Source organism: Filicampus tigris, chromosome 3 (genome assembly GCF_054856515.1).
Source record: "Filicampus tigris isolate MCC_2025a chromosome 3, RoL_Ftig_1.0, whole genome shotgun sequence".
NCBI classification, from domain to species: domain Eukaryota; kingdom Metazoa; phylum Chordata; class Actinopteri; order Syngnathiformes; family Syngnathidae; genus Filicampus; species Filicampus tigris.
In genome coordinates, this window is record NC_141219.1 from 21,190,864 (window position 1) to 21,206,317 (window position 15,454).

The 15,454-nt window shown below is 40.9% G+C and overlaps 1 protein-coding gene across 6 annotated transcripts in view; it reads right to left on the reverse strand.

The window, feature by feature from the left end:
* Positions 1 to 14,900, reverse strand: part of cdkl5 (cyclin dependent kinase like 5) — a 44,500-nt gene extending 29,600 nt beyond the window's left edge. For 2 of the 6 annotated variants that reach the window (XM_086025896.1, XM_086025890.1), the window contains exons 1-3: positions 14,412 to 14,900; positions 8,152 to 8,478; positions 6,452 to 6,486 (exon numbers count right to left, since the gene is read on the reverse strand). In XM_086025896.1, the coding sequence (XP_085882022.1) occupies positions 6,452 to 6,486; positions 8,152 to 8,188 (72 nt within the window). In that variant the 5' untranslated portion in view covers positions 8,189 to 8,478; positions 14,412 to 14,900. Of the gene's footprint in view, positions 1 to 6,451; positions 6,487 to 8,151; positions 8,479 to 13,159; positions 13,243 to 14,411 lie in introns of those variants that run through there. The other 4 variants (XM_086025893.1, XM_086025894.1, XM_086025891.1 and 1 more) reach the window with 4 other exon arrangements.
* Between the last annotated feature and the right edge of the window lie 554 nt (positions 14,901 to 15,454).

The following is a 15,454-nucleotide window of genomic DNA, read 5'->3' on the forward strand; positions in this document are numbered from 1 at the left end:
GAGGGCCGATTAGTGGGTCGGACTAAAATCCACTACCGGCCATGCTTAGCAGCCATTTGTTTAAATTTGTCAGCCCCCACCCCCCGCCCCATAAATGGGCATCCGGCCGGGCCGGAGGGTCCGATCGGTCCGGCCCAGGCACGGACTGCCCAGCTTTGGCGACAAGTGTGCCGCATTTAAGGGAAATGAGTTACTTTGATTGGCCATGATTGAAATAGATTGTGACCACTCCGACAGTGGCACAGCACTCCCTCTTTCAAATCCGCCGGCCTGCAAAATGATCAATATCAGGGCTAACCCAACTCTTCTTAGAAATAGACCACACGCCATGCAGGACTTACAACAATCAGGAAAATAGAGCCCTTACTTTATTGTATCACTCGATTATGAATAAGTCATGCTAACAACATAGCAACTGTTCGACTTGTTTACAGTGCACATTGCATACAGTGCATGTTCATGTTAGTGAGGCGCGACTTTGGTCAGAGACTTGAGGGAGGTTAGAATAAGAGAAATGAGGCTACCGGTTCAGGTCTTGCCAGCAGTTTTAACTCCAACAAGCCCCCTTTAAGGGAAAACCAATAGATATATTTTATGAAAGCAATTACGTTTAAGTGGCTTAACTTATTTTTATTTTTTTTTTACATTTTTACTAACGTTCACCTTTTATGTTTAATACATTTGAATTGAATAATTACTTAAATACAGTTTTCTTACTAATGGTCAACCTGTGCATAATGATACAGTGACTTACAATAGTATAAAATACATTTTTCAGGAATATAACATTTGCCCCGTTTTTGATTACACACTAAGGAGTACTACACTTCTTCATTTGAATGTTGGTCAGGATGGTTGAGAATGAAAAGTTTGAGAATCACTAGCTTAGATGCATTTGATTCTCCAGTGCTTCAATTAAATCCAAATCTATATTCAGATTTAACAAATGACTCACGGGCAGAAGAGGGACTAAAGACTAAGAGAACGACAGCACACGTGAGTCTCTCTCTGTCACCTCTTCGATTCCAATGCTTCTCTATTGTTTTCTTCTAGAGGGGTCAGACAACAGAGGTGCCTCAGTGTTGGTGCACAGCGAGGGGCTGGCAGCGAGATCGCCCACACAAAGCCACTGTTTAGCTTAAGATGCTTCAGAGAGCGAAAATAAAAACGCACATCATTTTTACATGTTGTCTGAGGAGAGAAATGTAATCCAACGACATGTTCTTGCAGCTGAAGTTGAAGACAAGTGGATGTGAATGTCAGAGAGGGACTTCCCCGTTATTAGCACTCACACATGATGGAGCAGGCTGCGTTCAAGCTCTGTGACAGGATCTCACATGGTGCTGATGATTGTTTTAATCGTGTGTGGCGTCGCTGACCTTCACTCATCAGCCTTCGGAGCCACTGTGGTGTCAGCACAGTTATAAATAACCTCTGACTTTTAGTCTGCTCAGGACACAAGCAGCTCCAGATTGTCACAATATGACTTAAAACTGGATGATTACTTGCCATTTTGTCCACACTGATACAGAATGCGCAGGTTTTGCTTCTTTTGATATCAAAAGTTGATCACACGTTTATTCCTGTTAGCTACTAGAGCATTCTGCCATTCTATTTTTGCCACTGCACATATTTGTTTGCACAAGTGTGATGTCACATAAGTTCGTGTTAATGCGTTTTTTAGGCTTGCATTCCACTGTAGCTAATACATTGATGAGCCTCATGTGATTTGTTTGTGTTGCATTAATGAACTAAACAGGTCGCTAATGTAACATGGGTTCAATATTGGGTTGATGCTTTGCTTATTACACAGACAAACACAAACTGCACGTGTTCACAGTCATCAGAAAGTTGTTTTTTTTCTTTTGCTTCAGCTTGCATAACTTCCAAAATCACTTCACTGTGTTTCATGTAATTAATTCACAGGTCACTTTAGCACTGTGAAATTGGCTTCAGGAAGCACTGGCTACATGCTAGCCAGCGTGTGCTATTGTCACTCCCAAATTCAAGATAACACGTAAGCCTCCATACACACACCCACATAGGCTACAACACTTGCACAGAGTGGCGGAACATTGCACAAACGCTGGCACGCGTTTGTTTGCTCAGCTAATTAAATATTCCCTCCAAGTCGCACCATAGTGTACAAGAATGCATTATTTAGACGTATACCTTTGGAATGCATTAAGTTAAGTGCCATCACAGTCACTCACTTAGGTCGCAGCCCAGTAGCAACTGTGTGGCTTCCTATATTCTTATGATTGACTCAAAGCAATCCCAGCTCGGCTTTCCACTCTTAATAGGGTGACCCAGTTACCATCTGCAAGGTCTACATATTCAATTCAGTACCTCCTCCCTCCATTCTATCACATGCACGTTCTCTCACGTTGCTTCTCTTGTTTGCTCCCTTCCAACCATTTTTCTTTTCCCCTGCTTCCAGCTGAGAAAAGTAAAAATAACTGCTCTTGTACAGGAAATGTACTATTAATCCGGTCAGGATCTGGCTTCACATGAGAACATAAATCGCCTTGACCAACATGTTAACGGGAATTATGCGGCAGGTCGTTCAATCACAACAATCACATTTCAGCAGCATTTCGTGGAATTAAGAAACAGCATTTGACAAGCCCATGCTGAAAATACTCAAAATAGATAAGCCTTTTTTCAAACTGTTATTTGATACGTTACTCTAGTTTGAAACTCTAACTTGAAACTCTAGCCGTAGTTTTGATCCTTAATTTGAAAGCGTACTCTAGTTTGAACCCCTAGTTTCAAACCCTACTCTTAGTTTGAAACCGTAACTTGAAACTCTAACCCTACTTTGAAACCCTAATTTAAAACCCTACTCTAGTTTGAAACACTACTTTCAAACCCTACTCTTAGTTTAAAACCCCAATTTGAAACCCTACTCTAGTTTGAAACCCTAGTTTCACACCCTACTCTTAGCCTGAAACCCTAATTTGAAACTCTACTTTGAAACTTTAGTGTCAAACCCTACTTCTAGATTGTAACCCTACTCTACTTTTTTAAACCCTACTTTGAAACCCTACTCCTAGTTTGAAACACCAATTTGAAACCCTGACCCAAATGTGAAACCCAACTCCTACTTTACAACCCCAATTTTAAACACAAACTAAACACCCCAATTTAACCGAGTGTGAAAACCAAATTTGACCTTAACCATACTCCTATTTTGAAACCCTAAATTGAATTCAAACCCTAGTTTAAAACCAGAGCTGGGCAGTCCGTCCCTGGGCCGGACCGGTCGGACCCTCCGGCCCGGCCGGATGCCCATTATTGGGGTGGAAGGGTGGGGGGCTGACATCTTTTTAAAAATGGCTGGACTAAGCATGGCGGGAAGTGGATTTTAGTCCGGAGTGTGACGTGCTCGCGAGGCGGCCAAATTTCATCTCAGCCTACGGTTCGGTGCACGCAGTCATACCACGAATACGTCTGAAGGGGAAAAAAGTCAACGCCTGATGCTGCATTCATGCTACGTTCACACCAACTGCGGTGGGAGCGTTTCAATTGGAGTCAATGTAGTTCGCGGGGGCGGGCGCGGTTGAGTGCGGGGCGGTGCGAATGATGCGTTTGGAGCGGTGGGACGCAGAGCGAAGCACCGAAAATACGTCCATTTGTCAGCCAATCAGCATCGGGCATACTATGAGGCATACTGTGATGTTCACAGCCAAACAGCGTCCTGTTCACTCGGCAGCTTTTTTTTTTTTTTTGTACAGTTCTTGAACTTTACCAAGACAGCAATATTGATAGCATTAGCATAGTGTGTCGGCCATTTGATTGCGATGTTGAAAAATGCTGTCGTAGTCTACACCCTGAATTGGTTGCCAGCCAATCGCAGGGCACACTAAGACAAACAACCACACTCACAATCAGACCTAGGGGCAATTTAGAGAGTCCAGTCAACTTACCAAGCATGTTTTTGGAATGTGGGAGGAAACCGGAGTACCCGGAGAAAACCCACGCAGGCACGGGGAGATCAGGCAAACTCCACACAGGGAGGCCGGAGCCAGGATCGAACCCACGACCTCTGAACTGTGAGGCGGACGTGCTCACCAGTCGACCACCGTGCCGCCCATTATTATTATTATTATTATTATTATTATTATTATTATTATTATTATTATTATTATTATTATTATTATTATTTATGAACAACCCTAATGCGCAGGTTTTTATTCTATTTTGTGCTTTTATAACAGGGAATGTTTTTTGCTTTATAGCAAATTGAACTGTATCTTGCTCTCTGTTAAGACTAAATTGTGAACCTAATAAATACTATTTTATATATACATATATATATATATATATATATATATATATATATATACATATATATATATATATATATATATATATATATACACACTGAGTGGTTAAACTATCGAGCCATTCATTTTCAATGCTACTTGTCCTCATTACGATCACGGGTAACTGGAGCCGATCCCAGATGAGGCAGGCTACATCCTCAACTGGTCACCAGTCTATCACCGAACATTACAGAAATAGCTTACAAGCCAAATCTACGGAAAATCCCTCTGTCATATGCATCTGTCACATCAAAAGCCAATACAGTAATTAATTAAAAGGAATAGAAGAGACTATGAAATCATTTGTGGCCATTTTGCAGCTCTTACTAAAATTAAACAATTCAGGATCACTCCACTAATGGACCTTGGATATTCGTGTTAATAATAGCTCTAGTTTTCTTCCTTGAACTCTAATCTCAATTGGATCACAACATTGCTGATTGATTAAAATATGCTTAACCCTTCTCTGCTTGTCTGAACACTATGGGAACCACTGACCTACATTTACAAGCAATACACGTTTTGAGTTGTTCTATATGGGTAGCAACAAATTTAGAGCTGAAAAAAAGAAAAAAAGATAGAACTTTAGGTTATTTTGAGAGTGTGACAAAAAGCAATTGGCGGTGAATTGGTGGATTCTCCAATATACTCTAATATACAAGTACGGTAAATATGTATAACATACTGTATATACACATTTATTTACATGTACGAACAATGTACATGTACAGAAACGTGTCTGTATGTTCATGTCTATATTAATTTCATTTGAGACAATTTGTATGCAATTTTTTATTTTTATTTTTTTATTTTTTTCTGTATTGTCATGGAATCGGATCAGTACTAGGTATCGGCAGATCTAAAACCAAAGACTCGTAACTGTGATCGGGACATCCATATTTATGCGAAACACATGACAAAGACAGTCAAATTTGTGAGCAGATAATTTCTCAATGGACATTTTTCTCTTTGTGAGCATAAAGTAGAATGATTATTGCTGCAGCAATAATACCAATTTGGAGTTGTACGAATTTTGGGTGAACAGGGACAGAAGTACACATGCAGTAATAAATTTGAAGGTGTCTTTTTGAAAAAAAAAATAATAATAATGATAAAATTAAAAAAAAAAAGCTATGGGAAAACACACAGAGTGTGCAGGATGAACCTTGCTGCAATTCAGTGAGGCTTACTGCAATACCGTGATCTGTCAGTATCGTTACATCCCTACTGGTAATATGATATTTTTAGTAGGAAAAACAGGGTTTAACTGATGAGAATGTAATGTCGGCCCACAATAGAATTGTCAGGACAACATTTCCAAAAACCGAGCTTTGTTACCGATCTCTGCTGTACATCGATGCCTTAGGAGTCTTTTATTCTGAAGTTAACCCAAGATAAACAATTGTCATGGCTGCTGACTTGTCTTCAACTTTCCGACGGTTGTCTGCCCTGCCCGCAGCCACTGAGCTGCAATATGCCTGGAACACAAATGTGCGCTGAGGCAATTGAATTTGGTCACATTTTAACTTCGCATGCAGCCCTCCGCACAGCTTATGTGCACCCCTGGTTATAGTGCATTTTCGCTTCATCCTGAAATGTCACCTGAAAACCCAACACCTCCAACTTTTTGTGAGTTGTGTGTGTTCAGGGCTGTGTTTACTGTTAATTATTCTGTTGTCTATCTTTCCACTGGTATGTCCTCCCTAACAAAAAATCTCATCTTCCCTTGCATTTCAATTGAAATATACTGTAATTTCTGTAAGAGTGCCTGGCAATTTGTGAGAGTGCAATTCACAAGACTTCACAGCCTGACAAGATTGCCGATGTTTTGATAAACATGCTGCCGAGAAACCGCATCCAGATGAAGACACATAATCATTCAAGTATATAAAGGCACCGCTGAAAGTGCAATTCATGTCAAATCCATGAATGTCATTCATTTGGAAACTCAAAGAGCTACTGGAAATCAATCAAATTATACATGAGCCTGAAAATAGACATTAATCCTATTTTACCACTGAACTCTGATGTAGTTTAACCACAACAAGGGTGCCTCCAAAACAAACTGTGATATTTGATGTAATATAAATCAACAATAGACCTGCAGTGATGAGAATTCTTACCTTATGTCTGCACTTGAGCACCACTCCGTATGCGCCTTCATAGAGAAACGGGAAAAAAAAGATCAATAAGACATGAATGTGAGATGTGCTGTAAAGGTGCAAACTCTTAATTATGTTGTGGCCTCCCAAACATGCACGAGGTGAGAAGCAGCAAAATAAAAACAACTAAGGCATGAAGCGTACAACCACTCCCACACACTTCTTCACTGTTTTTTTCTAATACTGTATCACATTGCACATGCACCCATAACAAGATCTGAAATGAAAACAAATTCCACAAATTATTTCAATGATTTTCTGAAACAGTTTCTTAAAGTGGAAGTCAAGCCAAAAATGTTCTTTACAATAATATGTTCGAAGCAGCTCCACACGGTATTCTGAATAATATTGCATTTGTGTAATTTTTAATTTTGTCACTTTCTGTCAACTGAAAATGATATCATAGTTGCTCAATGCTCGGGTACCAACCAATCACTGCTCAGCTTACGAATGTCATACAGTATGACCAAAAAACAGGTGAGGCGTGTTTGGTCATTCTGTACCAATCAATTTGTATTCAGTGTTAAAAAATGACTTTCAATGCGTAATATTTTGCATACATACGATGCATTGCATACTGTATCATAACTTTTATCTATCTATCTATCTATCTATCTATCTATCTATCTATCAAAAATTAATTCTGCTGAATAAAGATTTACATTTTTAACTTTAATTTCATATCTAATCAAAATAAAATCCAAAATATTTGTTGGTAATACTGAAACCCCACTGCAATAATTACAAGTCATCACAACGTTGCAAGTATGCTGAAATAATGAACAAACCGTGTCAAAAACAAAAATGTCACCTGCTCGCCTTCGAGAGCTCAAATACAGACCTAAAGCAGTCCTTCATTGACACAGGTCACAACAACAGGGACCCTTATTCAGTCATTTTCAAATTTCAAAAACAAATTAGTAAATTTGTTTCATTCTAAATAGCAGCGAGAATGAATTTAATGTTAGGTCAATTTTCACTTGGCACCTGCGGATGCACATATTCATGGCAAGGCAAGGCAGTTTTATTGACAGTATATAGCACATTTCATACACAATGTGCTTCACAACAGCAAGACAACAGCTACACGGATTTACAAACACAACAGTTAACAACATTCAAAACCAAAGCAGAGAAAACAAAAGATCAGTTGTGTGCAAAGGGGATGGGGGGGGGGGGTGTCTGGGGGGAGGCGATGGCCCACGCCATCCTCCTGAGGCGGTGGTTACCCATCCCCCTGTCAAAGAAAAATTTGGACCGGGCAGCACTACAATACACTCTATACTAAAATACACTTGACATGTGTGTATCAAGCAGCCTAATGTGTCATGTGTGTCGCCATATTAACAGTAATTTTCACAATCATTCGTCTGCGACCCCCCTCGCCGCAACCCCTCACTCCGCTTTGCACACCACTGCCTACGCTAATTCTGCATTTTAATGTAGGTCATAATGGTATTTTGTGTTGTAAAAAATATTACATGATTCTGATTGTTGTTTGCCGGTTTCATCTGCACAGCGATCGAAATCTCACACAAGCAACCTTCGCGGCACACCATAAAACATAAAAATGAGATGAGAATAAACTCTGCCTGCCTCCTGTGGCCAAGGCACGTGCGCAGCTGACGTATGAACGCATGAAACAGAATCCAGCAACTCACCTTCACCCACAATGCCAAGCACTTCAAACTTATTCATCACATCACCGTTTGGCGGAGCTCCTGCAGCAGGTGAAACGAGACACTTGCGTTTCAGCGGTGACAATCTTGCGGCGAGATGGAGATGGAGGCAACTGTGGAGTCCAAGAGAAATGCGGCGAGCCTCTGACCACGCCCCATCTTCGTAAGTCCTCTTCGTCTTCACGTCACCCTTTGCTTCAAACGACTGCTCTGGCGCTTGAAAATGTCATTTTCTTTTATTTATGACTCCCGTTTTCTTCAGGTTATTCCTCGCTCACTCTTTTCGAAGCCTCCACTCTCCCGCTGTGTCTGGAAGACAAAAACAAACACACCAAAGGTCAAAATACTGAGAAGGAAGGCTTGCAGGCCGGTACGTAAAGCGGATTGTTGTCAATCATGAGGTGTACTTGATCATCAAGATATTTTTGTCATGTAGCTGTAGTAACTATCAGTGGAGGGTAATAATGACTTTGTTAACTGTACTAAAGTAGTAACAGGTACCTGAGCTTTACTTGAGATGTATTTTTCTTACGTTTCACTTTTACGCCCTGATTTGAAAACAGATAACTGTCCTTTCTCTTCCTTGCGCTCTTAAACCTGCTGGGTTAAAAGTAAGCCAAATTGGATGATATATCTAACCCAGCGTTGGGTCCAAAATGGACGGATCCAACGCTGCTTTACGGTGATGCTAAATAATCTTATATTAAATTTACTTCAACTTCAGAACACTGCCCAAAATGGCGTCCAACTCTTCAGCCCGCCCGAATCCAGTTTTCAGGCCGATCTGCTGGATCAATGTAATTAGCCCAACCTTGGATAAAAGTAACCCATCAATCCATCCATCCATTTTCCAAAGCGCTTACCCTCACTAGGCGGACCTATCTGCTCAAAATTGACAGCTATCCAACAAATGAGTGAGGAAAACCGCCCAGCGTTTTTTTTCAACCTCTGCGCATGACGACAACACGATTATGACACACAATAAATGGTGAGACCATCTTGATTGTTTGAGATGTTAGGGGCCTTATTAGGCACAAAAAAAAACAGAGACAGATGGGTGACTACTTGGTTTTGGGTACTCACAAAGGCTACTGACACCAGCCACCGTTACTTGAGGCATTGCCATTGAGTAAATCCTCCTCGCCAGTAGTTGGCACTTCGCTGCTGCAGTTTGGCACATCAGTCAATCATCATGTGTGCAGAAAGAACAAAAGGTCTTTGTTCACAATTGTCTGTCTTTGTGTAGACATGTTTTATGTATCAAAAGAACCAGTGGTATCGGTACTCAAGAAAGAATGCTCGTGAAAGAAAGTGTTATCGAACACCCCTCGTCAATTATGGTGTTATGGGTGACAAGAAGGATTCGTGGCGAATATGTCGTGTCTTGTGCCTGCCTAAAAAAATACTAGCTTCTGGTAATCAAGAATTCTCCTTTTCAACTGAAAAAACACATCATTTTATTGTTACACAATACATAACTTTAGCAAAACTATGGCCACAAGTTGTTTTGATGGCATAAAATTCTAAGTCAATGCAGTTAAAGAAAACATGTGTAATGTGATTTTTTTCCCTTCTTCTCAATGCAAGCATGACATTAGTTAATAAAAGAAGGAAATGTTTTTGTGCGTGTGAGTTTTTTGTACCTAGTTATCAAAACGGGTATGTATATAATTGACAATTAAAAAAAACATTTTTTAATTTTGTACTTAAAGCGGAAGTCAATCTAAACATATTTTTTTCAAGAATATGTTCCCAGCAGACATACTTGTTGAAAAACGGCATTCTGATAAATTTTGCGTTTGTGGAATAAGATTGAATCCACCCGTTTTTAGCCATCCCCTGGGCCTGCCATTTTGCCTTCTGTCGACTGAAAATGACATCACAACTGCTCACAACGAGCAATCACGGCTGAACTGTTCTCTGAATCTGAGCCGTGATTGCTCGTTGTGAGCAGTTGTGATGTCATTTTTAGTCGACAGAAGACAAAATGGCCGCCCCCGGAGATGGCTAAAAGCGAGTGCATTTTGCTGCTTAACTTGCACAAACGCAAAATTCATCAGAATGCCGTGTTTCAACTAGTGGGCCTGCTGGGAACATATTCTTGAAAAAAATATAATTGGGTTGACTTCCGCTTTAAGTACATTTTAGAGTCTGATCGTTTGCACTTTTACATATGTACATGAGTTGGATCAATACTTTTATGAGCATTTTCACCTAAGTATCTGCACTCCTACTTAAGTACAGAGTGTGAGTGCTGTAAGGACACAACTGTCTTGTTTGGAGAGAGCAACAGAAAGTCTGACAGGAACAAATCTCATTGTAAATAAATATAACACGGACTGTTGCAAAATGAAGACTGAAAACACCCCTGCTGGATGGCCACGTTAACGTGTCTTTTTAACTGTAAATGAGCTCTGATTGGTTGTCACCACTGAGCAAATTGACTTGGTAATTCTCAAAAAGCTGAAGTTGTTTTAGTCTGTTAGTGTTGGCTTCAGCCTCAGGCTTGAGCTGCCTCAACGAAGAACACAAAAGTGTCATTGGTAAAAGATTTATTTGAATACAGTTTAGTGTTGAATGATTTCAACACGGTTATTTAAAAGCATATATAGAAAAATAACGAGTGTTCATTCTCTTAATGAGTGGTCCAATTGTCTTTTCTTCAAATGCCAATTATCAAAGGGATCAGTCCAATTTCCTACTTTGTGTGATTCCATATTGATACATTCTTGGCACAGATGGTTGTTAAATGTTAAATGTAAAGAAATTCAGCATTTCCTTGAGGCCATCTATAAATCATGGCTGACTTCAGCATAATTTCCACACACCGAACGTTCCCTGTCCCTTTCGATCTCATCAGGCTGAAGCACAGGAGGCGGCAAATAGGCAAAATTAGAATTACTGATCTAATTTGTACATCCAATTTTTGTGAACTCCCTATATTAAGGATTTTTAAGTTATTGTCTTTTATGGGTTTTTATTAGGGGTGTGCACCTCTCCACAAAAGACGATTCCATATGGTTTTCGATGTGCTAGGTGAGAAACGATTCAAGGACAGTTCATTTTGAAAGTGGAACGATTCGATTCGGTTCGACTCAGCGAGGTTACGATTCCATTCGATATCGTATGGCTAAGTTTGATAGTGTATGATGCATTTACTTTTTTGTTGTTATTTTAGACACATTTGAATGAATTTGTCAGTAGTGTAAATGTTCCGGGCGGCACGGTGGTCGACTGGTTAGCACGTCTGCCTCACAGTTTTGTGGTTCAAAGCGTTTTTTGTTACACCCCTAGTTTTTATCGTTCTGTATACTGTACAGGCAAGTTCTAATTTAGAGTTGTGAGCCATCAGAGTAGTAACGTGCTGCAACATGATTGGCAACTCTAAGCTAGATGCAATGTAATTAAGAGCAAGTACAAGAGGCAGAGATGGTCCACAACTACTTTAAGTCCCAGTAAGCAGAAAATACAAGCTGATTGTATGTGTTGCGGCTCCACGTTAAAGTAGCAGTTGGTTGAAGGTTTATAAATTACCGTAACATGCTACTTTTGTCTGTCTATTGTGCTTTGCATTGTAAGCAAGCGGACAGAATGATGTGATTTGGTTAAATTTGGATGTTTAAATATCCAACATTTAATTCTCTTTCGATTTGTGTGTCAGTTTTACAATAAACTTCAACTGGGAGCGACAAACAGCTTAAGACCCCATGCTTCGCATCTAATTTGGAGAACTGTGCCGTGAGCCAGAGAGTGTCTTCACTTCATTTTCTCAGAGTGATGGTATACGAAAGTCCCCATTTTTCAACAGCCAGAGTGAGAACAGGAGCAAAGGAATATTCTATATAAAGTGTGTTTTAATAAGTTGAAATGTGTTAAAAGGGTGTGGGAGGAGTAGGCCTACAAATAAATAAAGAGTAATGGACAAAAAAATGATCTTGAAAATTTGACAATAGCAGAGAAAGGTCTTTTTAACAAGCCTGCCAAATTTAAATGAATGAGCAACGCGCCAACTCCTAAATCAAGTGTCTCTGTTATGTGGGAACCCACACACAACAATACAGAGTGAGGCGCCTACGAATTGGATGACCCCACTGCGGTGGAGGGAGCTCGTTAGCTCCATCCATCCATCCATTATCGATACGGCTTATCCTCACAAGGGTCGCGGGCGTGCTAGCCTATCCCAGCTGTCTTCGGGCAGTAGGCGGGGGACACCCCGAATTGGTTGCCAGCCAATCGCAGGGCACACAGAGACAAACATCCGCACTCACAATCACACCTAGGGGCAATTTAGAGAGTCCAATCAACTTACCATGCATGTTTTTGGAATGTGGGAGGAAACCGGAGTACCCGGAGAAAACCCACGCAGGCACGGGGAGAACATGCAAACTCCACACAGGGAGGTGTATCTCGGTGTATCTCGAGCATATCCCCCATATTTTTACAAGTGCTTTGACATCAACAATTACATTTTCACAGTGAATTGAAGATCAAATTCTTCAAAACAAAATAATAACTTTGATCAGTCAACGTCACCCATATGTTAAGTTGACACTACCCACGAGCCAGAGGTGCAAGCTTAATTTATAGGGCTAGAACGATTACTCAAGAATGCTAAACAATGTTTCAGCAGCAGCATGATGAACACGGGCGCCAAATGCACGGCTGTCGTAGTCTGCAGCTTTTTTCTTCATCAAGGGTGCTCAAAACATTCGCTTATTCACACGGCGACAGCGGCTGTGTCGAGCTGCCCCTCAGTGTTCTGCTCAAGGGCACTTGGGCGCATGTAGAGCAGGAAATGACCTCCTGAGCCACAGACATCCATATTCCATCGTTGCAATACCTAACTTTTTTTTTTCTTCGGCCTTTGTCTGCTGTTTTCTTTCTAAGAGTAGTAGCCCTGTATTCCACAAATACATTGTTGTTGTTGATTTTAAGTAGCGATACTAGATTTTGTTAAATTAATATTTGATTAATAGGCCTTAGCTCCTACCTGCATCGTCTTTCTTTCTCGTTTAAAAAAAAAAAAATTCATCCGCCTGCCTTGTGTCCGGACAAAAATCACCAGAAATCCACTCAGAAAATGTCCAAAACTGACCATGGCTAACCCAAGGCAATGCCAAGAATGCAGACAACATGGCATCCATAAACCCTGTGATGTGGATTTAACCAGTGACGCAGCAGTGCGGTCACGTCAAAGAGTGTCCATAACCAAGAGCTATGGCTGTAGTGAATTGCGCAACAACAACAACAAACTAAATAGCTAATGACAACAACAGAAAAATTCCCCTTAGTTGTATGTTTTTCTGATTAGATTTGAAGATTGTGGTTTTTAGACTGTTTCAAGACAAATTTGTAACAAAACATTCTAGGTGACAACAAAAAACAGGCCATGGATTGGGGAATGTCTTGTTTCCCTGACTCTTGCTTTGTCGTCATGTCTCTGCTGTCCCTGTTTTTTTTACAAAGCCTATTTTGACAAAGTAAGGATTAGAAAGTACAGATATCTGCTTTCAAATCAAGGGAGCAAAAGTAAGACGTCAGAAAAAGAATGACTCAATCAAAGTATAGATACCTGAACAATCTACTTGAGTAGAGTAATTGATCATTTGTTACTTCCTGCTATATGCATCCAGCACTTGTTCATCATCTCCAAAAACACACTTTTAATGATGTTGTGGCTCATGTGCCTGTGTGGGCGTCTTCCTATGCGGTGCACTCTACACTCTGCTACATATCCTTCCAGGAGAAGCGACTGAGGCCATCGAAGGATATGAGTGAGCCCATTAAGCAAACCTATCCAAAAAGCTGAGCAGCTCTATAGGTTGAGAAACGTCCTCGTGACAATGCTTATCACGTTTCCTGTGCATATAACATGCCCTGAAATTAAGAATGACTTTGATAGTGCGGATGTAAAACAAACACGCCTCCCGTGGTTATGCGCGAGATAAGAAATGTGATGAAGAGAGGATGTTGCACTGACATTGCTGCACCTATAACTGCGTTGCGGAGCCCGACACCATTCCAGCACTGTGCACGCTTCACCCACAGCCTACACAGCAACCGGTGCATACATTATATGCCGAGTACGTTCACGACAATGTTGCGCCGACAAAGACGCGCGAATGAGCACTCTCAACGAGTTCAACAAGCCATCATTAAGACGCGTGAAAAAGCCATCGGAGACGGTGCTTTGTGAGTGCGTGTGGTTTTGAGTACGCGCGTGTATGTGTGTATGTGTTTACCTTACAGATGTAAGGTGAGGATGCTCAAGCAGGCGTCATGCACATTGGAGAGGATGAGGTGGGAAAATGAAGAGCCTTGTATGAGAGAGAGAGTGGGGAGGTAGAGGGGAGAAAAAAACCCAATCAGGCCTATGCGTCGTGACATGATGAAAAATCACTCACTCAATCCTTGGACGGAGGTGAGAGCGAACACCGACGACGGGGCGTAAGTTGCATGTAACACTTGTTCCCAGGCTCCGCGTTCACTGCCTGGGCATCATCAGCTGGTTAGAGCTGCAAGTATGTGCGTATTGAAAAAAAAAAGTCAATCCGAATGAGCGACGCCGCCGAGAGCCAATAGAAACCTCGCATCGTCGCCTTCAGCATCCAACATCGTGAGCTGCGATGATGACATACAACTTCGGATTGGAATCGAGCATTTTAGTTCGCGAACGCGCGTTTCGCTGTTATGAATGCCTGTGTAAAAATCATGCGGCAGCTTGTCCTCACTCTCCTCCACCTACACTGCACCCCCGCCCCTTGCGTGAAGGCAGTAAATCCAGCGTGCATGTCCTTCTGATGAGACCTGTGCTACACGCCCCCATTTTTAAAGGCCATGTGTCCACTGTTTAGTGTGGAAATTTAAGTGACTAACTACGAATACTTCATTACTGTACTTAAATAGATATTTTTTAGGACTATGCTCAAAGGTGGCAAATGCATGTGCCCACACGATGGGTACTTAAAGTACAGCCTATTGTGTAAAAAAAAAAGCAAATAAGTTAAAGTAAAAAAGTACAGACTGAAATGTATATCAATACAAGAGCAGAGGTGTCAAAATCTTAAAGATTGTGAAAAAAAAAACCCTGGCAATAACCATAACTTAAGGGGGAAGTCAACCCAAAGGTTTTTTTTTTCAAGAATATGTTCTTTGCAAGCCCACTAGTGGAAAAAAAAGGCACTCTGATAAATATTGAATTTGTAGAATTAGAGTTAACATTTTTAGCCATCTCTAGGGGCGGCCATTTTGTCACCTCTGTCGACTGAAAAAGACATCACAACTA